Source organism: Syngnathus typhle, linkage group LG20, assembly GCF_033458585.1.
Source record: "Syngnathus typhle isolate RoL2023-S1 ecotype Sweden linkage group LG20, RoL_Styp_1.0, whole genome shotgun sequence".
Classification (NCBI taxonomy): domain Eukaryota; kingdom Metazoa; phylum Chordata; class Actinopteri; order Syngnathiformes; family Syngnathidae; genus Syngnathus; species Syngnathus typhle.
The window spans coordinates 3335874-3360439 of NC_083757.1; the positions used below are offsets into that span (position 1 = coordinate 3335874).

At 44.3% G+C, this 24566-nt stretch overlaps 1 protein-coding gene across 1 annotated transcript; it reads right to left on the reverse strand.

Moving 5' to 3' along the window:
- Positions 1-545: 545 nt before the first annotated feature.
- Positions 546-16789, reverse strand: nedd9 (neural precursor cell expressed, developmentally down-regulated 9). Its single transcript, XM_061267038.1, has 7 exons — positions 16583-16789; positions 8915-9283; positions 3533-3631; positions 3286-3441; positions 1616-2776; positions 1449-1538; positions 546-1383 (listed from the first exon to the last, which is right to left on the reverse strand). Exons 1-7 carry the CDS (start codon positions 16592-16594, stop codon positions 838-840), a joined length of 2433 nt encoding a protein of 810 aa, XP_061123022.1. The 5' UTR covers positions 16595-16789; the 3' UTR covers positions 546-837.
- Positions 16790-24566: the final 7777 nt, after the last annotated feature.

A 24566-nucleotide genomic window follows, 5' to 3' on the forward strand; every position in this document is an offset into this window, starting at 1 on the left:
TTTGGTGACACGTAGCTACTCCCATGTAGCTAATGTAAAGAGCGTCTTTGGAGTCAGACAAAATGCGTTTTGGCATTTTTGGAAAAACGTCTCTCACGGCTCAGAGAACACGTACAAAACACATCATGCCCTCATTCGCCTCTGTCAGATTCAATGTTCTGCAGGGGGGGTTGAGGAATTTGTCTGTCCGCTAGCTTAAAGTACAGTACAACCCATTAAGTGAGAATTTCAAAGTTAAAAATAAACGGCTATTTTTAGAGTAGAAGCTATGAATAACTCTTTGTCGGATGAAGAAAAAAAAACATCCTAATTATTTAATCTTAATAATCAAACCACAATTGGCCGATTCTTTTCTCCATTCGTTCCAATAAAAATAATCTACCGTAATTTTCGGACTATAAATCGCTCCTGAGTATAAATCGCCCCCCCCCCCCCCCACCCAAACTATGAAAAACCCCGCAATTTATAGTCCGAAAATTACGGTAAAAGTTTAACCATTGCGAATATTTGATCATCATCGGTAGGAGTAAAGAAAAGACGCAGTGTCATGGTTATGAACAAATCTTTACTTTATCTGCGGAGAACGACCACTTCCAACGTAAACACACAAACGCACACACACGGATATTAACATCGTTTCGGATCTACTGTCACACATCCAGCAGTACGACACATCAACGACACGATATGGGTGAAAGGAACATAAGGTGCTTCATAATATATGACTGGAATGTTATGAAAAACGTCCACGTAAAACAATCTAGACCAAAATAGAGCAAATATTTACATAACATGACATTTTTTTTATATAATAGATGGAGGGGGGGGGGGGGGGGATCACCATTTGGCCATTTGAAGCAATTGTTCTTTGAATTGTTGTGCGTGATGTGAAAGATCAGTGACTCTGTCCACCATTTCCTGGATGGCGGATGGGTTGGGGTAGTTGAGTGCCGCCGCTTTGGTGGCGCCCACCACCGTTTTTAACAAGTCACATAACACGTTACTGGAGTTCATCACCCGGTTGGCCACCTCGGGAGCGGCGGCCTGCCGGGACAGCGTGTCGCCGATGAAGACCAGTTTGTGAGCGCTAAGGATGACAAATTTACTGTGGGCCACAAAGATGCGGGGTGGTTGCCCGCCGCTCACGCAGCTGAAGAAGGCGTCCACGGCGCTGAGGAGCGTGACAAAGTGCTGCTCGCATTGCTCCGAGTAGAAACCCAGAAGCTGGCGGTCCCGGGTGCACGTGCGCGTGGAGGGGGGTGGGGGCGGCGTCTCGGTGTGGGGGGTCGCCGTCCTCCCCGGGTGTTGGTGAGGCATCCATTGAGAGATATCGTTCTCCACTGGTTTGATCACTTCCTGCTCCAGCTTCTTGAACTGGTTGATCTGGAGACAATCAGAGGATGGATATTATTATTTTTGAAAAACTTGCTTCTCAGGTGTTTGCTCACCTGTTCCTGACCCAGTTGAGCTTGATTCTGCTTGATGATATTTTCTTTCTCCAGCAGCTCCTTCTGCTGACGCTCAAAATCTTCTTTGCCCTGCAAGTGAGGAAACATCTATATTGTTGTATATGCTAATGGGAAAATTGATTTATGATTAGAGGTGGACAAGGTACCTGAAGATGTACGTAGTCGTAGTCTTCCATCCAGCTTTTAACACATTTCTCGCTATGGTTCATGTTGTCCTTGTCTTGGCTGGAGGACACCGGGAAGGGTTTGGTCTTCCCGCCGTAAATGTCGCTCTCCGAGGACGGCGACGTTAGCGGGTGTCTCATGTTGTTATCGTCGGGCGTGCTCCCGCCCGAGAAGGACCCCTCCATGTGCGTCCGTCGGAACAGCAGCTCGGCGGCGTTGCCTATCGTGGAGGCCAGCTGCTTAGCGTCATCCGGCACCGTTCTGGAGACCATAACGAAGCGATCCAGCTCGTCGCTCTTGTTGTGGTGCTTGGCGGCGGTGGCCAACATGTTCAGCGCCCAGCCGTTGTTCTCCAAGATCTGATGGATCTGCAGGAGGATCTGCTGCGAGTCCTCCAGCCGTCCCAGTTGCCTCCTCAGCTTGCTGTGAAGGGTGGAATCGGAAAGCGCCGTGGCGTTGGCCGCCGCTCCTTTCCCGAAGACGAGAAAGTCCCCCAGACCTACTCGGACCCTATCCAGCACCGCACGGACGTCGTTGGCGTGGCGCTCCATGAAAGGAAAAGTCCTCCAGTGAGGAGACGCCGCCATGGAATGCAAATCCCCGACCGAGACCTCCACGGCCTGCTGCAGACGGTACAACCTCTGCACGGCGGTGTCCACATCCAAAGCCAAGCGGCCTTCCGAGCTGGCGGCCGTGGAGGAGGACGACGTGGACATGCTGCTCCGCGTGCTGCCCGTGCTGGAGAACGACAAGCGGTTGACGCCATCGGTCACGTCGGCTACGGCTCGGGACTCCTGGACGGGGACGTCGTACACGCCCTTGTCCCTGTCGGCGGGCAAGCTTCTATGCTGGGAGAGCTGCATGCCCCTCGGGATGTCGTAGACGTCGCTGGGCGAGACCGCCCCGACGGACAGCAGGGCCGTCGGGGGGACGTCGTAGATGCCCTCGTTACTGTTCTGTTGATGCTGATGGCCGGCCGGCTCCATGCTGGAGGGGAAGTCGTAAACGGACTGAGGGTCGTGCGTGCTTTTGGGCGGAGGGACGTCATAGATGCCCTCCTGCATCTGTTTGAGAGGCTGCGGGAAATCGTACGTGCCCTCCTGCTGGGCGGGCGTGGCTCTGCAGGGTGGCACCGAGTACACCTGAAGGACAAGGACGGCCATGTTTGTTTACAGTTGGGATGGAATCCAGTTCAAATCAACATCGCAATGTAATGCGGTTGAATGCAAGATTTGAAACCACAACGGCTGCCATTTTGAAACAGCAACATACTTCTTTACTTTCTTTCAACAACTTTAATTAGAAACGACACCCGACGTATTTCTGCTTATGAGAAACAAACTGTTGGACGTCGGCCTGAAAAAATGGAAACGTAGAAGCTGTGGAAAGTCAAGAGCTTTGTTTTTGATTTTCCCATGGAAGCTTCAGACGGAATTAACCGCACTCGCGGAGCTTCGGTTCAACTCTGCAAAGCTTTTATTCGGCGTGACCGCAAAAATGTCATAAATGTGACTTTTAAGCGTATTATGAATTCATCTTTGCCAATTCTAGCAAACAGCAGGAACTATATCAATAACGTCAAATTATCTTTTCAACTGCCGTCACTTCCTTCCTAAAGCAAACAGAGTGAGATCGCCGTTTCTTTTATTACCGCTTGTGAAGAAGGAGGGACGTCGTAAACATCTTGTCCTTGTGTCCTGAGGTCCACTTGAGATGGGGGGACGTCGTAGATATCTTGGTTCCGTCCTGCTCCGTGCTGTCCGGGGTAGGGCGAGCCTAACATCTGACCTGGTGGAACATCATAAACCTGGAAAAAGGAACAAAAAATAACATTAGATGTAAATTTCAGGAAAAATATTCCATAAAGAAATTAGGATTTAAAAAAAAAAGGGACCTACCCCCTGTGATCGAATGGGTGGGACATCATAGAGGTCCTGTTGGTTGTGCTGGCCTGGGCTGTAGGTGTACGTCTGTCCCACTCTGGTGGGGGTCACCACCTGTCCAATGCCATCAGGGAGAAGAGCAAACAATGAGAGGTGCTGTCTGAAATTGCTTCACAGCAGTCCTTACGACAAATGCTAGCCAGTTGCAAACACAGCCACGCACACTCTGCGGCTCTTTTTTTTTTTGGACTGATTTCATTTTTGCTGCTATGGATGAATCAACTCAAATAACCATTTAATGCTATGCTGCAGACATGCTTCGAGAATAATGACGTGATTACTGCTCGGAAAACAAATCCTCGGCCTAGCTTCTCTTGGACCCGTGCCATTTTCGCCTTTCTCTCTTTCAATCCTCCATATTGCTCTCTTTCCCGTCAGTGGTGATCAGTCCTTCCACACCTCCTAATCCCACTCTTTCCATCCCCCCGTACCGCTGCTGTCTCGTAGCCCCCTAAAAGCCAAGCTGCAGACCTCCTCGCTGCGTCAGACAGACAGAGGAATTCTGGGAATGTCCCTCTCTGGGCCCAGAACTGCTTTTTCCACCCCCACTTGCTACCGTCGCCTCACGAGAACTAGCAAGGTTCATTACTCTGTTTTGAAAATAGCAATTCTACTCATAGTACTCGTCTTGAGTCATCAAATAATGTTTCTGATAATGAAGAAAAGCTCTGCCAGCACAGAACGGGATTAATGTTTCAGAGAAAGAAGAAGCGGGTTGACTCCTCTGGTAAAGAGATTTATGAAAAAAAAATCAACGGGAGGTGGGGAGAGAGGGAACAGTGAGGAATGGAAAATAGGAGTATGTTGCTCAGTATGGGAAGGAATGCCATTCAACGTTCATATGGTTCTAATCAGTTTGATTTGAACAAGCTCGAGGTGATTTAAGGTGTTCATTGCTAGCATACCTGCCGTGCAAATGAAACGTAGACTGAAAGTCTATTAAAGGTCATTCCAAGCCCGCGGCTTGAGTCTGTGCCTTGACGATAAGCGGATATCTGGAGCCAGCTGCCACATGCAGATGGCAGCAAGGTGCCCATGTAAGGCCTTGCGTGACCTTTTCCGCAGGTACGTGTCATGGCCTCCCTCTTGTTTACCCAGCACGCTGTTGCGTAGACGCCGGCCGGTCGCCGTCATAATTGCTGCTTTGTAAATATTTACCGGCTTCAATGAGCTTTTTTGTGGCACCCTTTTCTGAGAGAGAGGCGAGGCGATGACATCACCAAAGGTCTCCTGAGCGACCGGACAAACATTTGCTCTTTCTAAGGTGCTCCAAGGATTCCTTCAAACTATGTGACTAAAGCGGGATGAGGTAAAAGATGGCGGTCATAACAATTGGGCAACCTCGCACTGCTATAAATGATGATTTGTCGAGCTAGATGTTGACAAAGCTTAGGGTGCGTCACACTATGACATCATCAAGAGTGGAACTTTGATGTATGGGGGTGCGGATCTGAACGTAAGGAGTGTTTGATGAATCACTTTACAAAAACATCCACTCGGCGTCGCCTTGTAACACGCAAAAGCAATTATTGCATGAAATGGAGTTTTTAAATCCTCGTATCGCCGTTAGCTCGCCAAAAAACGCCGCCCCAACCAGACAGGCGACTTAATGAGGACGAGCTACTGATTCCGGGCTCGAATAAAGATTGTCTTTCATCCGCTCGGATCAAAGCGAATTCTCAATCCGTCGGAATGTTAAAAGACGACACGCGGTTTCTGAGAAAACATCATTACGTATCGTAAGTCCCTGGAGAAAATGGGACGGATTAATGAAAGCCCAATGAAGAGCGATAGTAAAATCGTGCAATCCCACACACAAGACACCCAAGAGGTCAAATGACTGTTTGCTTTGCCCAAATTTTCCAGCAAAGCATTTCCTGTCCTCCCCGTCTCACTTTGCTTTATGACTCATTTATAAACCTTCAAGGAGCAAAGTCCCTTCGGTATGCAAACCACACCGCAGATTTTGCTACAACTGATTTATGACCCCCGCCCCTCCCCTCTCGGTCATTTCTCATGGGCCAACGATTCATCACCGCCGTAACAATGGCGGGCGTTCGAAAGAGCCGGCGTGCTCCAGGAAGACATAAGTCACCTGAGCTCCGTAGAAAATACGATCGCGGCAAACAAACAGGTCATTAGTTCGCAGCTTTATCGAGGTAAACACGAGTCGATTCGTCCCGTGTTTTTTATGGCGCTCTTGAAGGCATCGGATCTGTGGCCGTGACGCAGGAAATGCCCATACAAGGAGGAAAGTTCTCCGAGGGGGGGGGGGCTCAGGAAGTGAGGAATGAATAGGCTGTCTGGTAGGCGTAGATAAGACGCTTGGCTGGGGTCTTTGAACTTTGAACCCGAGCCGTCTTTGAAGACCATGACCTCAGTGGAGCCAAACAGACATACCTTTCACAACGCAAAGCAGAGACAGAGGAAATCAAGAAACGTTCTTCTCCTCTTTGGGTCAAGACTCACGCGGTTCCCCCCGTGAGGGTCAGTCAAGGACGAGGCCCGACTTCAAACCAGAGGGAGACGGCAGCGCCAAACCCCAGCGTGCATTTAGACAGCAAAGCTCCAGACCACATGAAAAGAAAATAACCGGTTGCCAATCTGGATCTGCGTCGCGCTAGACCAGAAGACAAATTTTGGAGGAAATCATAAAGCGCGGCGGTCGCTTCAGAAAGTAAAAATTACACTTGAGCAACGCTGACTCAAGTTGAAGTAAATTTATTTTGGGCGCCGTAGTAACGGATCGCTACTACTCCAATTAGAACGGGCCTCACATGCTAATTTCGTTCATCTCATGTGGCTGGATGGACAACAACAAACATGGCAAGTTGGCCTTTAGATTTTTGTTATGCATCCAAATCATAATAATTCCGCTGGAACATGCTTGAGCCGCGTCCCTTAGCTGGATTTTCAACTCTTGCTTCATGGATGTCACAAATCAGCACGTTGGGTGGTCGCGTTTTGGGTTTTACTCCAATAACCATTAGAAATGGTATGAGTCATCATTCTTTTTATCTCCAAGTTGATTCTACTTTAATTCCCTCTTGACTCCAATAAACCTATTTATAAAAACTTATAAAACCATGCTTGTTGGTCTCTTGTTGAAGGAGAGAAAAACCTTTCATTAGGTTTTTATTATTTTCCTTGCCTGTGCTTTCAGATGTCCCAATTCCAGGCCAGACTCTGAAAGTGACTGCCAAAAAAAAGAACAAAAATAGAAGAGAAATGAAGGTGATTTGGAGGTTAAAGCTTCCCCGACGTGAGGAATGTTGTCATTTCTCGTCTTGCATTACACTAAAGGCAACCACTGGCCCATTCATACGTTTGGAAAATAACTCACTAATCGATTTTGAATCGTCGACGGCAGACCTAAAAAAAAAAACCTTCTTCAACCATAACGGCCAAAAACAACTCGTACTATTTGGCAACGTCGGCCATTTTGAAAACTAACGCACCGTCTTGTGTGAGACGTCATTGTAAAACAACCGAGCTTTGTCTTGGATTCCCAACAATGCACAAACGAACCCCGAGGAGAACATTCATTTGCATGTGACGCATTTATCGAGACTAAAATCAAAATTCCATTGGAGTGAAATTCTACTCCCTGACAAATACACATGCACGGAAAAATTACTCATCCGAGCTTTCGTATAATCTCTCTAATAACATGATTAGGGCGCAAAATACCGTTAGTTTGATTTTCCAGCGTTCCATCAAAGCTTTTTATACCAGCGTGTTGGAAAATAGCTTGTTGATAAGACTGCTTGATGTTTTGCTTGACTGACAGGTCCCTCCGGCTTTCCCAATCTTTATCTTGCAGTAATGTTTACCCACCCGAGTGCTCACCTGGGCTCATTCAAACGATAACCAAAGTTAATTTGTTCATAAAAGAAAAACACCCGTAGGGTAGCGAAAGCTCCTTCGACGTATGATGAATATGTCTCCTCAAGGGATGATGTGTGAGAAGACGTTAGATAAATAACAAAATATTCCGTCACGCTTCCAGGAAAAACTGGATCGCCAGTTTGACGATAGCTGGGAGCATACCGAAATGGTTGCCGGCCCATCACAGGGCACCAGATTGATTTGTTGACAAGTGTTTTTAAAGCCAGAATAACAGTTGGTGTGCATTTTTGCGTAATGTTTCCCAACAAATTTCTTTGCCAATGACAGTCCTGGCCTGGCGTGCTTATGCGACGTTTTCGTTTTAACGGCCATGTGTGAACCCGAATCATTTTGTCGTCGCCTCGGCGTGAACAAAATGTTCCCACACGTGATACTGGCACTATATTGTATATCATTTTTATTTTATTTTGCAATGATTCATGTCCTGCTTTTATCTATACACAAGAAAAATGATATGCTGTGGAAAAAAAAATAAAAAATCCAGCAATAAAACAACTATAGCTATGACTAACTATAGTGGCTATACCGTCAGTGACCAAGCTAAGTGCTATGTGTTTGCAAGTGAGCCGTAACCCAACAATTAAATACAGTGGAGGAAAAAAAAAAGCTATTTTGAAAGCAGCTGGGCTCCACCAAAAAAAAAAAAGGCTTTGTGCACTTTTTTGCTTTTTCCCTGAACTGATTCCTTGGGCCTCTGTGGCTTAAACTGGCTCTGCAACACACAATGCACCCATGCACGACTAAAGCCAAGCGGGAGCCCTCGCACAAAAACACTACCCTGCTCTGTGGTAAACGCCAGGCCCGGCACACCCATGTCCACGTTTGTCATCGCAGACCCGCAATCTCGCTGACATGCCTGCGTTCTACTTGTTCAGCGAGGGCAATTGTGAACGGCAGGGCCTATGGCGTCGATATATGTTTAATATTTGCAATCCATAGAAAAGCCGCTCAGGATCAATTGGAGCATATTTGGCACAGTTGGAGTCTCTAAAATTCTTTTTCCAGTGCAATGTTGTTCGTTTTCAAGCCACGTTTCCACCAAGCGGGACACTCTGTTTTGCACGGTTATGTTTTGGAAGCTGGAGCGAATTGAAGTTTCCAGGCGGGGATCGTGATAATTGTAAACAGCGTAGCAGCACGTTGCCACACCGCTGCAAATGAAAGATTTTGTGGAATGAGACACTGTGAAATATTCTGTCTACACCTAAAACAAAAGTTGTGTTGAGTTTATCCCATTTTATTTTGTTAAGTGGCTGGCACCAGATACTTATTTGTATAGTCTAATTAAAATACATCTGGATCCAAATGACTTTATTTTATGCAACCACTTGAGGAAATAAAATAGACTAAATTCAATTTTTTTTATTTTTTTATTTAAGCAATCTAGAGTTAAAGGGAAGGTCATGAGACTCCTTGATAATATCTCACCTTGCTCAGCGTGTTATCAGCAGCGAGTGTGCTCCTCGGCGGCACTTGATAGACATCTTGTCCAGAGGGCACCTGGTAGACCTGCTGCTGTGGACTCGGGTACAGCCCCTGAGCCCCCGAGCCGGCCTTCTGCTGGTGAGGCGACTGGGCGGTGGCGGCGGCCGGCGACTGGGCCTCAAACTTCGGCCCGATGAGCAGCTTGAGGCGGTTGCCGGGGGCGATGCCTTGCCGACCGTGCAGGGAGCAGAGCCACCAGCCCTCCAATCCGCCGGTGTTCTGTTCAATAACAGTTAGGATGTCCCCTTTGCGGAAGGCCAGCTCCTCCGGGGACTCGGGCATGTTGTCGTACAACGCTTTAGCCATCAGGTTCTATGGAAAGACCAAAAAAAAAAAAGATTGTTATGCTGGTGAAGTTGAAATTACCATGCAGATGGCATGAGCCCGCAGCTCCACGCCAGATGTCGTACAAACAAATGTGAACTTGACGGGATTTTCTCAGCTTGCGCCCCGCCTCAGGGCGCAGTTGCACGTTCCGGGCCAGCGGGGGTTGAGTCATAATGAGTCTAACAGGCCGATTTTGGCGATAGCAGATACCCTGGAGTGTGCCGTTGTAGTGTTTTAGCCAGCTATTTGCTGCTAATTGCCACATTAAATGCACCCTTATCCTTTTCGGTGGCTGGAAAGAATCAACTTAGCATGAATTGACAAATACTGGATGAGGTGGGACACTATATTGGAGACCTTTTGCACTTTTACAGTTTCCAGTGTTCTGGAAAGTTTTACCTAGATTCAACCATTTGTGTCTATTAAAGAACATTTGTGAGAGTTTTTGATAGCGTCAGTTCTCCCCCACCCAAAAAAAAAAAACCTTCCATGAAATAGAATTGCCCAAAATGTCAATGACAAACTAATTCAAGGGGAACTAAGAGGACCTGCCTATCCACTTATTGATTAAATAATTGATAAAGAGGCTTTTTGTCTTGAAATCATCCTCAGCCCATGAACGCGTCACTAATGGTCCGACTTTGTGACTGGATCGAGATTGCCGCCCTTTGGGAATTTTTCCAGTCCCTATGGATTTAAACCTATTTATAAAATGCACGCGATTCTAGCCGATATTATCACCGATAATAATTTAAGTGGGTCCTTTCACGGCCTTCTCCTCCGACATAATGAAATTGCCTCGACTTGCTGACCGACCGATAATGAAAGCGTTAAATTGCTGTTGACTTTTATTTGTCATTAAGTCCCATATATTATCAGATAAAGGATTTCCTTGCTTTTTATCGAGCCTTTATTGTACCGTAGCTCCGCGTGAGAACCAGGAAGTCGTCTTTGCGTATCCTCTCCTCGGTTTGAATCAAACAGTTCCCACGTGAAACTTTCACATCTTAACGCCGTTATCTCTTCTCAGCCTTTGTCTAAGCGCACTGTCAGCGCCATTAGCCGACAACACCCGACACACCCACCCAGTACCACCCAGCCACTAGCTGGACCCGCAACGCGTTCGATGCTGACCTTTAAGGTCATCCAATAGGAGGGGATGTGTACTTGCTGCTTCCGATAATATGATGTAACCTGGCAGAGTCATCCATGAGGAAAGAAAAAAGCTTTTTACTCTGATTACCACCACGGCAACCGTATCCATGCAAGGGCATGTTTAAAATTGCTTCCAGCGGGCTCTTTTGTCTGCTCCTTTTGTTTCTGTTAATTACATTGCTGAAAATGCGGAACTCTTGTATTAAGCTCCCATGCGGTATGCACTCGATGGAATGAAAATATCAAATTATGTGTAGGAGAAGATGCCCGAATGTTTTATAAACCAGCAGCTCTGCGTTTTGACTTTTTTTGTTGTGTCGTCTGCCGCTTTTTCAGGGTCATTGGGAATTTGGAGCCTTTCCCACGTGACTTTGAAAGTAGACTTCTGCAACACATTGATGCAAAGCTAATCACATCACAAGCTCTGCAGCACATTGTTGCATCAACTTTGTTGACTTCTGCCACTGCAGGGCTTTTTTTTTTTTTAACAACTCAAAATGCAATATATTAAGTTAGTCAATCAGTCCTTGAAACATTTACATTTATAATCTGTTGTGGTAAATCTTTCGTATCAGCTTCAAGGGAATCATATTTTCTATTGCACCTTTACCCAGGAAATGTTAGTCACCCATGGATTAGATTTAAAACCCATAAAAGCATTAATGCAAATGTGAATGACCAGCGTGGCAAATGCAATAAAAGAGCCATAAAGATTTACATAAACAGGTTGTTTGTGAAAATAATGTCCTTTTAATGTGACGCAAAGCGGGAAAACACAGCTCTGTGTTTATTTGCTCCGCTGTAATTTGAGCAGATAAAAAACAACTATTAAGCAAGCGTCGCGTCTCCGGCATAGACACCGATTAGTCACAACACGGTGACGCTCGTCTGCCATTGATCCCGGCTGTAAACACACGTGTTTGCCATTTGGATGTGGGTCGGCCGATCTGTCGGCGTGTCAAGGAAAGGAAGGGCCCCTTCTGCGACTCCCACCTATGAGTGTGAGCTTCCAGGAAGTTATCATTTAGAGGTCAGTAGCAGGGCGAGTCGTTCTACCGCTCCCTCGAGAAAAGTATGATGTGTTTCTGGTCTCGACGGCGGTGTCAAATTATTTTTTATCGCGGGCCGTATTGTAGTCAAACTCTTCTTTGGAGGGCCATTAGACCGATGGATTTTTGTTCTGAATTGAGGGGACTAGTGAAAACTGTTCCAATATTTCATTAAGATTGAATTGATGACATCTCATGTGAAGACAATTTGTAATTTGTAAAGTTGATGCAGGCCGCATAAAATGATGCGGCGGGCCGTATCTGGCCCTCCGACCTTAGGTTTGACACCTATAATCCAAAACAATTTGGCTTGGACACAATTTGATTGAAATCCTACTTCCAAGGCACTGTGATAGTAGTTGCAATATTACAAGCCCAAATAATCAGTTTCTCTTAGCCCTGTTTTTAAAAATGGAATCTGGACCGCAAGAGAAAATAAGCAAAAAAATGTTTTCCTTTGCCAGGCTGCCCACATCTGTTTTTTTTTAAAGGCCTCATGTTTTCATCGGTAGAAAGCATGAACGGAACTGTCTGCCTCTCCACCTGGATGACTGAATCCAACCTAAAGATCCAGCTGTCTGACCCCTCCCCTGCCCTGAACCCCCTTTCTACGTACACAGACAGTGATGACTCACGCAGGCTTTTTCCATCAACGTCTGGCCTCCACGCAGACTGTGTAAACCTCTCGCTTGCCTGTGCTGTTCAATCCAAAAATAAAACGGTCCTTACGTAACTTGGCTGGGGGCCCCACCTTTGCAGGAAAGGGTCAAACTTTTCAGCGTAATGAAATCTTAAATTGTGGACAAACAAAAACATGCCACCACTGTAACTTTACGGAATAGCGAAAAAAAAAAAGCAGCACACTAGTGTGTCCTGGTTTCACATGGTTATATATAGAAAATAATTATGGTAATGACGATAATGAGGACCTGATGACTTTTTACCAGTCGTTCCTCAGAGTGAAAGGGCCCTGCTGCGGGTGAGAGCCAGTTCAAATAAATGGGCCGTGTGAAGGGTTCTGGGTAGCAGAGACTCATGGGAAGTGCTTGAGTGCCCTGACTACATGGTAATTTCTTCATTTGGACATTTTTCAGGAAGGTTTAACCCCCCGATTATAGCCTCTTTGTAACCTCTGCCAGTGAGCATAATTACACAGCAAGGCTCCTTTAACGGCAGACAGAAAATGGTATGGAAAACACAGCAGTAATGTCCGATGTCGTTTTTTCTCCACATAGACAGCGAGCCATTATATCCCAAGCTATAATCAACTCGGAACTATAATTTGAAATATTCAACCGGTACGGTCGTTGGGATTTAATAAAAAGCAGGCAAACGTACAGGACGACTAAATACTCATTGAGCAACTTTTGACCACTCACACTGGACTGATGTCATTGAATTACAAAGTAAACCCGCTTCCAGTAGTAAAACTAATCCAACGTGGGCCGAGTGCAACGCTTGAGGTTTTATGAAGTCACAGGAAGCCATTGTGAAATGTCAAAGTCGGAATGAATACTCCCCCCTCGTCTGCTCTTAACCCTTTCCGTTCATTTGTTTCTGGATTGTCACGTTAAGCGCGAGGTAGCGTGCCGTGACCCCGTGGTCAGTTCCTTCACCCTGCAGCACTTCCTGCAGAAGGTCGGCCTTATCGTTCCCCTCATCTTGTGCTGCCTTATGAGGGTTTTTAAAAGCACCAGCTATAATTAGGTGTCTGAGCCACGCTCAAAAAGCGTGTCTATTTATGTGAATGTTAAGGAGTCCTTTGGAGTGAAGTTGTCCCTCAAGGCCAAAATGCTGTCTGGGTGCATCTTGGTAGACCCTGGAGACATAAATAAAAACCCCTAGAGACCAAGAGCCAAGATTTAAAATCATCTTCATGGTATCACTGCAGGGCCACATTGGAGGCTTTTACATTTGGGATTTGACAATGAGATGGAAATTCATGGCACTGTCCCGATGATTTCACGGTTTGCGAAGATCTTGTTGGAAATTGTGCCTTCAACATTCTTTTGTCTTTTTTTTTCAAGGAGAGGCGTCATCCCATCAAAATGATTTTATAATCTCAAATTAAAGTAAAATCAATTCAATATTGTGTTGCTTTAAATCCCAAAACAAAAAGTCTTTTATTAGTAGTTTGAACAAACTTTTGCACCGGTATTACTAACTTTACTCAGCTGTCCAGCTTCCTTCTTCCCACCACGGGGGTCAACTGCCAAAGGGCATTCAGAAATGACCCTACAAAATAGTTGGCATACTTGGAAATAATTCCAAACCGATATTGTGCATTCTCATCTGCCTTTGTGTGTTTTTTTTTGTTATAGTAAAAATTGGCTGACGATGCGAGGGCACAGCGGGCGGGATGTTTGCGGAGGGGGATGGTGAGGGAGGGAAGGGGCGAGTGGGGGGGTCGCCATTCATTTATTCTCATTGGGGGAGCTGCTCATGTTTTTTTTAATCATTGTAACAAAAATGAAAAGCAAAACTGATTTGGAGCTAAACTGGAGATGTCAATCAAAGTTGTCTGCTGGCTTTTTGTATTATTATTTCGACTTTATCGGCCCAACGACTCATTAACAGCACAAAGGGCCACCTTGAAACAATCTTGTGCATCTTCTGGACTGCACTCCCAAACACAAGGTCTTGGAATGTTCTCATTCTCACGCATGCAGGGAGCTTCTCACCCTTTCTCTTGCCATCCCCTTCCCCCCATCACCAAACACTTTGCCCTTTCGTCGCCCCCCACAACTTCCTCTCCTTTTCATTTGCTGCAGCCCCCTTTTCAGCATCAGGGATTCTCCTCCCACTCCAAACAATGTCTGCTTCGCCCTCCTCCAGCTCTCCTTACCCTTGGACCTGTGCCTGGAAGCTGAACCCTTAAAAAAATGAAACAGTGAGGAAAGCACACATTTTGGCCACCTAATCATTCCGAGCTATTTCGGCAACTGTGACATCAGCTATGGAAGTGCCGGTGGAATTTTTTTTTTTCCAGCAGAACAGCCTGAACTCTCGAAAATACCGCAGGTGAGACATCCAAGTGCGTGCATCCGACCCAACAGAAGAGATTACAGGCATTAAGACACCAGTGGGGGACAATCCTTCCCCTCACACCTGAGCACCTGTTTGGAAAGCTTCTCCGAAAGACAACAAGCGCCCGCCCGGCCGGGTTAAACTTCTGCAACTCTACCCCTCGCCGCTTCATATAAATCATTCAATGGCACTAAGATCAAACACAAACATGGAGATGAGTGGTTAACCTCCACAGCTATTTTAGCAGCTTTGAACACGGCAGCTGAGCTGAAAGAAATCTGATAAACACAGCAGGGAGGCATCGAAGCTGTGACACATTCCTGCTCTCTCCATGCCAGCCCCCCCCCCCCTCATTACATAATGTTGCCATCTATACAGTGAACCATCTACTAATTAGGGTCGAAGCCAAATAGCGAAAATCTCCCCGTAATTAAATAGTTTGACCTTCTAGTATTGACACATAAAGTTGAAATTTGTCTTTGCGGGCCACATAAAATGATGTGATGGGCCAAATCCGGGCCCCCGGCCCTCGAGTTTGACACCGATGATTTCAGGCTCTCAAAAGTAATAAGTATTTGATTTCTCTTGCCCTTCGTAATATTCACAAAGGCATCCTGTCAAAGAGACGCCGGCTTCAAATAGATGCCCGGTACTGTTTGCAGTTGAGTAACTTAACGCCCTTGGTCACTATTTGAGGAAATAGGGTAAGTAAAAAGCACCCGCTGCGTCACTATCTTGAAAGGCAGGAGGAAAAAAAAGTCAAACAAAGACATTCTTGCACACATATGAGTCTTGAAATGCTTCTCTGGTTCTGATTCATAAATATCCAAAATCCCCCCCTTTGTAAAGATCACAGGCTGAAACCATGAGCTTGCTCTAAAGTGTATATTTAACAGAGCGATGAGTCAGTCCATGTGCACGCCTACTGACCCCCCCCCCCCCCAAAAAAAAAACAGCAAGCTGACACTGAGCAACAGGGGAAGCTTGACAAACAACAACTTGAGAAAACAACCCACAAAACTGCAAGCCGTCATCCAAAACCTCTGAATCATTTCGGATGGGTTCCTACGAGATTGCGGTGAGCCCGTGAGCTCATCTAATGAAGACCAGCATTGGCTGAACTGAACAGACTGTTCACTTGTGCAGCTGATAATCTCGAGTTAGGTCTTGCGTCACGACATATTTAAAAGCACACCACACGGCGAGTGGAAGTAGTGCCGCTGAAGCCGCTTGGTATGAATATTTGAAGCTTTATAAACAAATCAGGAGACGTGTCCCACTTTATTTTTACTGTGTCAGTTGAGTCTAATTAAGGATGGCCAAATGTAGGCCTCAGGCACATGATCACATTAGCTTATTTTACAGACTTGAACTGTAACCTATGATTATCTTACAACAGTATAAAACAATTTAGGATGAGAATGACCCCTTGGCAGTGATCCTTGATCTTTGAGCTCTGATGCTACAAAACACTGACAAAGTATAATAGGAAAGTGACAGAGTTGATTTTCAATTGAATTAGAAGCTGAAAAAAATATTTTTATTGTCTCTTGTGTAATCAATTCAGTGAATTAAATGAAACATAACTTATAAAAATAACATAAAATATATATCATTTATATATTTGTATTTGGACAGCATAATTGCAATTTAAAGTGAATATATTCTAATATTCTAACTGTAATCATGAAAAAATCAAATGTCCGTCTGAGGTGTGCGGAGTGGTGAACCCATTCACATTTTCGCTCTACTTACGCCCCTGCTGGTGAAATAACTGTTGAAACAAGGGCGACAGATTGGAGGGGGGGGGGGGGGGGGGGGGGGGGAGAGTCCGTGCGTCCATAAACCAAGCGGTTACGTATCAAGCAAGCGTCTAATAAGCAAAAGTTACAGTGCGTTGTTAATCTTATAACCACAAAGGATTTCCTCCAATCCGATCCTTTTCCCTGCAAAGTTAAAATCCAATATAAAAGTGAATTCATCGCCTGCAGCTTTTTTCCTTCTGATATCAGCAAACCCACTTTGACACCCGAGGCACCGTTAAGTCACTTACTTTATATTTCATTATGCCGCTCCTCTAAAAGATTCCAAAATAGATGAGAATTATCCGCTTGTGTCGCATCAATGAAAAAGAACTTTTGTGGAGTTAAGCAGCCATCCGGGGCTGCACAGACGGAGTAGCTCGCCGACTGAAACGCTCCTAGAACCGGACTGAGCCTTTGCGCTCAACATCTACCACCGTCCGCTTCTCTGCGCTCTGACGAAATGCGCTCTTCTGCATACGAGGCACCGATTGGTCCGAACACATACGAGCCCCGCCCTTACCCCCCTCCTCTGCCCCCCCCTCTAGAAGTGACGTCATTATCATCTCCAAATATAGTATGAATAGATTTTGAATTATTGGAGCTATTTTTATTTATGCAAAATGTTTAATAATTAGACATTTTTTTCTGAAATATCATCCAGGCAGAATCAAATTAAATGGTGCAACGCGGCCATTTTGCTGCTTGCCTGCCATAACAATTTTCAAGTAGGAGAAATCACCTCCACTTTTGCAACTCTCTGATGTGCATTGGGTCATTTATCACATGCACAAGCTCTTAGTGGCTCATTGTCCACTGGCAAGAGTCATATCCTCACCATGCAAGGTATTCCGAAGCTTGTTTATGCAGCCTTGCAGCTGCAGCCCATTCAAATGGCTACCGCCGCTATTCTTTTCTGTCTATGGTATGTGATGAAGTGCATTGCAGCACCTGTTTCCTATAACAAACAGCTTTTCAGTTTGTTTGGATCAGCAAATATTAATCATCCCGTTTCCATAACATTAAGCAGGGTGGGGTCGGTCGTTCAACGGCGTGCAATTTTCAGCTTGTTCAACTTGACATCCATTATCAGTTTGCTGCCAGTGGGAGATTTTGCGATCCAGCGAGCTGCGCAATCTCCCGCCAGCTTGAGTTACAGCTTCTAAATCCTCCTTTTGAACCTCCACAAAGTCAAACAATCAGCAGCGAGCGGAAGATTTGTATTGGGGCCCTGTCTCCTTGACAACAGCCACCATGGCCGCGGTATCTTTAACTCTCGCACCTAGCAGATTACACGAACGGCTGCAGTAGGTCGGCGGGGTGTTATGATGGCATATTTCAAGCACGGAAATAGCGGCGGTGTAAGATGAGACGCCCGCTTTTCATCTCGCCAGGTGTCAGCGCCGCACGGGTTGCGTAAGAGCCGACCCGGGGTTCAACAGTGGGTGCTACGTGGAGATCACAGGAACGTGCGAGCGCCGACGCGGGGAACGAAGTCTTAATGGACACAGAAGGAGGACAACGGCTCTTCTGTGCTCCGAGGTGGCCCCTCGCCGCTCACTGTGAAAGTCTGTTCCTCAAACTTACTCAGACACATTTATGGGAGTCTTAACCCCCCCTCTCTTACCTTCACGTTTCCCTCATGTTGCCTAGCACCTCCGCGTGGGTTTAGACAGATGAGACCTCAGTTAGTGTCTCCGTCTTTGTGCCCTGTGACCTCACGGCCTGGCAGCGGCACGGAGGAATGCACAAAATACACACAAAAAAAGAAAAGAAGAGTAAGTCTGAAACAATGTTGTTTTGCTGCCAAAGGTCGCCTCACTCTCGAGTCGTACTGATTTACATCCCAAAACCACCAAAAGCTTTTGCCTGGTAACAAGATAATAGTTTTGACATTTTCAAGATTTACAAAATCCAGTCAGAATTGAGAAATAGAAGAGCGGCTATGATAATTGGAGCGGAATGGTGTGAAATAAACCAAACGACCAATGCGGCATTGAGGGCCCCCTCACTTGAACAAATGTGACTGACATGGCGGCTTTCATTTAAATGTAATTTCCACAGTTGTATTTCAATGAGCTGAATAGCTCCTTGTAAGACGACTAAAGGCATTTCTTTATCTGGCCGTCAACTTGGCAGCGATAAAGGTGAAGACTGAAAAACAAGGCCATAAATAAACAGAATTAGGGCTCCTTCGCATTGCACCATGCGCACTGTGCACATGATTTACTTATTCAACTGGATGCCAAGGCCATTTTTTTTTATTCTGGTGTTCACAGGTTTTTTTTTTTTCTTAAATGGCTCACACTTGTTCATTCATTGTACACAGCTCAAGCCAGCCTACCTTCTTCCCCCAGTGAGTAATTTGCCTGTGCATTGCTCTTGTATTGCTAGCGAGCCAACTGTTCATCATTCTGTCAGCAGCCACTGCAGGATAATGTTTCAGTGTCAAGAGAAGTTTTAAAATTCATGATATACTGATTCACCTCCCGCTCACAGCTCGGGCGTTATTGACAAGAAGGGGTGAAAAATCCCGTTTTTCGAATTGACTGTGCGCAGATCCTACACTTGAACTTGCAATCATTCTCTTCACTGAGCAATAAGCTCAAATTGATCCCGCTGGTTCACCCTGATCTTTGTGACGATATAGAAGCAGAGGTGTGATTACGTGTTGACACTCTCATTTCTGCAGCAAAGATTTTCAGCCGTTGCTGAGGTGTCAGACGGCTCGTATCAACTCTGGCTCCGATTGAACCTTGTTTTCTATGTGTGTGTGTCATGTGTGTTTACTGTGTGTATGCAGATTTAATCAGGTCAATGATCCCATGGGTGTGTTAAAGCAGCAGTGAGAAAGAAATGAGATCCTCATTTGCTGAATGAGATTATGAGGCAGCTAAAAATCTGCAAATTAGCTTGACGCAATCCCCAAAATGCAACTATTTGACTATTTCTTAGAGCAAGAAAGGCTTGAGCGTAAAATGAATCCATATTTTTTGTATTCAATGTTGTCATCTTGCGAGAAACAATGGCTGCTATGAACTGCTGAGCAATTAAATCTCCAGACCGCAAAACGCAGATACGAAACAGATGAGCAGTAAATCGTCCCGTTTGAATTTCACATGTAAACAAACATGATATTGTTGAAATATCGTCGTAATCTGCTCAGTTGTGTCCTCGAGTCCTCCATTCTAGTCAAGTCCGTGCCAAAGTCTGCTTTGCCTGTGCGATGCATCCAGCACATTTGGACTCTTGGAGCTGTCCAAGGCACTGAAACAAAAGCGCAGAGAGGAAAACATTGTGGTTTTGGCTTTGCTCTGTTGGTTATTTATGGTGAGTATCCATCCATCCTTTTGTGCTTTGTGGGCAGTGACGACGCGGGAGGGAATTCTTGGAAGGGAATGTTATAAATAACCGAAATGTGCCTCAAATGTTTGGTGAGCAGTGAAGGCTGGCAGGGCACTTGAGTCGAACTATGCAAAAAAAAAAAAACATGGCTGTGCCAAGTGTGACCTACTTTTCGTAGCCTCCCCCGCTAGCTATCAATCATCTCTCAAGCTTATGCCCCCTGCACATCTCAAAGGACAGGAAAAACCAATATCTGAGATCAAATATACTTCATGAACATACTACTAGAATAGTTTTCTAAATATTTGGAAGGCTTTTTGTCCAAAAAGGCTACCGTTGGATGGTTTCTTAATGCAGGGTGTAGTCCGGCCTGGCACATTGCTCAATACAACAAATCTAATTGTGGCCCAGTCACAGTGCTCTGATTGCTCTTGAACACCAAGCTCCGCCAGGGATGTGTGGTTGAAAACTAAAACGAGCGCTGGATTTGGAAAGCGACACGGTGAGACTCAGGACAGGCTCTTAAGTCCAATGAAGAGGTGATCCAATCCAAAGCTTCTCTGGAAGGTGCATGTCATCATTCATTAGTGCTCTTCACTTCCGCCCACAAATCTGCGAGCGTTTAAACTCCCACAAGAAATGTCTCATTCGATTATATTTTATGTGTCAGTGTAACATTTAAATCCTACTTAAATTTGACAATAAGATTTCAGGTCAGGAAATGATTACTGTAAATCCGAAGGTCCACAAAAGTATTAGGATATAGCTTGTGAAATTTTTATTTTTTTAAATTCTAAATTTTTTTAGAGGAGCGAATAAGGATAGAAAAGGCTCCCAGTCGTGAGGACCTCGAAGCTCGGTTTTGCGACACACGTATGCATCAAACCTGCCAAGTTGTGGTCAGCACTTTCGGCTCTCCAACGTTTCGCTCCCAGCGCATATGCAGATGTTAGCGGCAGCTGTTCAGATTTATGTGCGAGGCTGCTCCAGTAGCAGCTGTGTTTCTTTTTTTTTTGCAGAGTCAAATCAAATAAGTGTTTGTGCTTTTGAATTTGTGTCGTCGGCAAAAACTAAACACAAAACAATAATTAATAATGTGGAAAAAGAAATGTGAAGGCTCCTTCATGCTTAAATGTTTGCACAATGTTATTTTAGAATGATTTAACTCTACTAGTTATTTTTAGTTCCATCCATATTAATGAGATGCCAAGTTTCACTCATTGTTCCTCCATCGTTCATTAAATATTAAGTGAAGCGACATTACTTTTCTTGTTTTCAATTACAGCCTCATATTTTATTACATTTGGATTTTATGACATAATCATGCTAACTACAATTTTTCTTTTGCCAACAATTGTCATTAGTAATAATTGAGTGATAGGTTGTAAGTGATTTCAGAACAATTTAAATAATTGATAAGAAATTATTACCGTATTTTCCGCACTATAAGGCACACCTAAAAACCTCCAATTTTCTCAAAAGCTGACAGTGCGCCTTATAATCAGGTGCGCCTTATATATGGACCAATATTGAGCCACTACACTGTCCAAAGTCCGGCCCGCGGGCCAAATGTATATATCTTATATATGGACAGAGTTTTAGAATGGGCCATTCATTGAAGGTGCGCCTTATAATCCGGTGCGCCTTATAGTGTGGAAAATACGGTATTGACTATTTACAAAAGTGAATATTGGCTCACTATTTGGCAAGAATGCCATAATTTATGATGACTAAGCAAAATAATTTTGATAATCAATTTCTCAACCTGAACTGATTTGTCCCAAAATGTTCCTCAGGTATGTTAAAGCTCAATTTTACAACTCTCGCCAACATCTGACAAACATTTCCCGCAAGTAAACGCTCAAAGAGCCAAAAGCAAAGACAGCAGATGAACATCCCGTCATTGAAAGAATGTGCCTGCCATTTTGTTTTGTCTGCAGAGCTCATCTGTTTGGCCGTGTTTATACGAATCGTTGGCTTTAAGAGGCACGCTTGCTGTAAATCTCCAGTTGTAGACTAAATGATTTGGACTAGGCCACGGAATGTGTCGTGATGCTTATGTTAGTGAAAAAGCGACATAGCATCAGATTCTAAAGGAGCCATTTTATTTTTCTATTTATCTACCTGGGGCAAAAGCACTTTCACGGGAGCTGCTCCTTGAACAGAGGGCAGGAATAAAAGAAGAGGTCACGTTACCACCTCCTTTAGCTGCTGCGGGCCATCCAGCTCTACTTCTGACCTGCTTTAACCTGCCAGCATGCATCTCGCTCTCCTGAGTCCTCCCCCCCTCCCCTCTCGTATTTTTCTGCTCCAATCCGCCCGCATCCAGCAACACCCACGTCGTCAGCCCTCGCTGTATCTCGTTATAAACAAACCTACAGCGTTGAAAGCCCGGGGAATGTTTTTGGAAGACAAAAGATGCTTGTTTGTGAGTGACATTCAAAAACACGAATGAAGCCTTATCGATATTGGTAGTTGTTTAGATTTGAATTAATTACAGTTGGTTGTTATAAAAAACTAAAATTCAGAAGTGGAGGTCTATCTTTTTTTTTTTTTTGGAGTAGACTGTTATTGTTTTTCATTTCTTGATTGTCTCTAAAATAAAATAAATAAAAAAACTAAAAAAAAATTCTGATCATTTTTCCAAACCGCTGAACATGACTTAAATCTACAACACATGTCACAAATAAAAACCAGTATTGTGTCTTGTATCAGTTTATTTAAAAAATCTAAAATACAATTGAACACCATTATTGGATCGTTTTTTCCAATGTAAAGCATTTTAGATTTTTTTTTAAATTTATTTTAATTATATTGCTGTGAGACAATATGAACGTCCTATGTACAGTTTCCTTTTTTTTTTCTTTTAGGGAGAAGGCAGCTATATTTCATTCTGACATCTCTATAGTTGTGTGGTACAGTAATACTACCATGCACACACGATACAAACTTCTTTTGAGGGATTATACAGAGCAGGATGTTGTTGATTCCAAACAAAGAGGTTAACCTTTCACTCTCCTGGTTTGTTTGCATCACTTTATCGCTAGTGAATGAGCACTCAGGGAACTTGAGCTCTTTTTATTTCCACGTCAACGGCTCAATATTGAAGATAATTCAGCTAGGATTTTTTTTTTCTTAGGTTGGAAAGCACAAAGGCAGAAGAAATATGAGATATATAGTACGGGGTAAAATTAAACTTGAGGTTTCAATTACACGATTAATGACGCTTCCGTTCTCAGTCGGAAAAACGAGTACAGACTGAATGTTATTGCACAATTTTGTCAGGAGCTGTTGTGTTTGTTTTAAGGCAAGGGAAAAAAAAATCTTCCAAATTGTCGTAACACAATTCTACAACCGCTCTAAATTACAACCGCAATACATATACACAATGAACATATTGTTAAATTAAATGCGAAAGGCAAATTACAAAACCCCCAAATGTGAACTTGTCATTTGATTCCACCGCCTGTCTGCAAGTTGAGGCCAAAAATGTAAGCCGTCCCGAAAAAAAAAAAAAAAAATAGAGCTGTTTCCCCTCTGCTTGGCACATTTCAGCGCATCAAATCCCGAGTCGCAAGCAAAGGAGAAGTGGGTCAAGGCAGCTGCTTCCAAACTTGACGATCCCCGTTAGCATAGCGCTGCCAGACTGCATTTCCCCCCCGGCATGAAAACCTCAAACCCTTTTCCACTCCTGCCACAATCGAGTCGGACCTCTGATGTCTGTCTTCTAAACCTGTTCCCTAACTTGTCACAGCGCTGAGGAAAAATCAATGAAATATTAGTTTGAGCTTCAACAGAGGAGAGCTGCTTTAGCATTTGGGATCCCGCAGGGATTCATGCCTGGCCCCTTGCAGTTGTTATCTCTTCAAAACACCCAAACAGATGATGCTTTGTTTTTCCTGACATGTCTGGACTGGCTTTCCACTTGCTGGTTCTTGTAGTCCTTCTACAGAGGTCTCATTGATTTCCAATGATTTTTTTTTTTCGGCCCATCATTCTGCATATGATAATATTTCATTTCGAGACCAGGCTTGAAATGAATCTCTTTGTCACCATCAAATTATTCTTCTCTTCCTGTTTTTCATTTGCTTACTTTATATTCATGACCTAGAAGTGTTTTTCAATCAAATATTTTCAGTAATTTTGATTTTATAATTACATTAGCTCATGTTAAGGATAAAAACAATGTTGTGTTCCGATTTAGGACGTTGTCTTAGAAACGAGACAAACCACTGTACTAGATGTGATTAATTGAGAATAATTAATGTCCATTTGGTTAGCCTCGGCCTCGGCAGTTACATAGATCAGAATGTAAAATCTTTGTCGGAAAGTCTGATTCAGTAACCCAACGCAAATGAGATTATTTCGAAGCTGCCGATCATTAGTGCTAAACCATTGATGACTCATCTGGTCCCACATTAAGTCAATTATATCAATGCAGCAGATGGAAAACATGAATTCAAACTAGTTTTTATTTTGACTATAGCAACATTTTGAACTTCAATTCTCAAGTGGTTTTGAAAAATATTTACCGTATGTTTCTGATCTCTTCTAACAGGATTACAAATATATTTCCTGACGCAAAGCCGATGGATGGAAAAACTAAAAGCGACATCCTGACATCCTCACAGGTAAGATGAGTTAATGTCATTTTACCATCTCTTCGGGGCGGATTGAAGTGTTTAGTTTCCACGCATGACAGAATATACTCCAATGTGGTGTGGGAAAGCGAGGAACAAAATACCTCACCCAGAGTTGAATGTAACCTGAGAAGCATCCACTTAAAGCACAACAGATATCAGGTAGCAATTGTTTAAAAAAATCCTTAGGGACATGTAGACCACTATTAACTTGAGGAGCAACATGGCGTCTCCATCTTTAGTTGTGTGA

What these genes read in the sequence shown, in the direction of transcription:
- nedd9 (XM_061267038.1), bottom strand. An exon ending in CTGATAACACGCTGAGCAAG is followed by an intron (nt 3,632 to 8,914) that starts GTGAGATATTAT and finishes GGCATTGGACAG; the next exon opens with GTGGTGACCCCCACCAGAGT. An exon ending in CTCAACTGGGTCAGGAACAG is followed by an intron (nt 1,384 to 1,448) that starts GTGAGCAAACAC and finishes GATTGTCTCCAG; the next exon opens with ATCAACCAGTTCAAGAAGCT.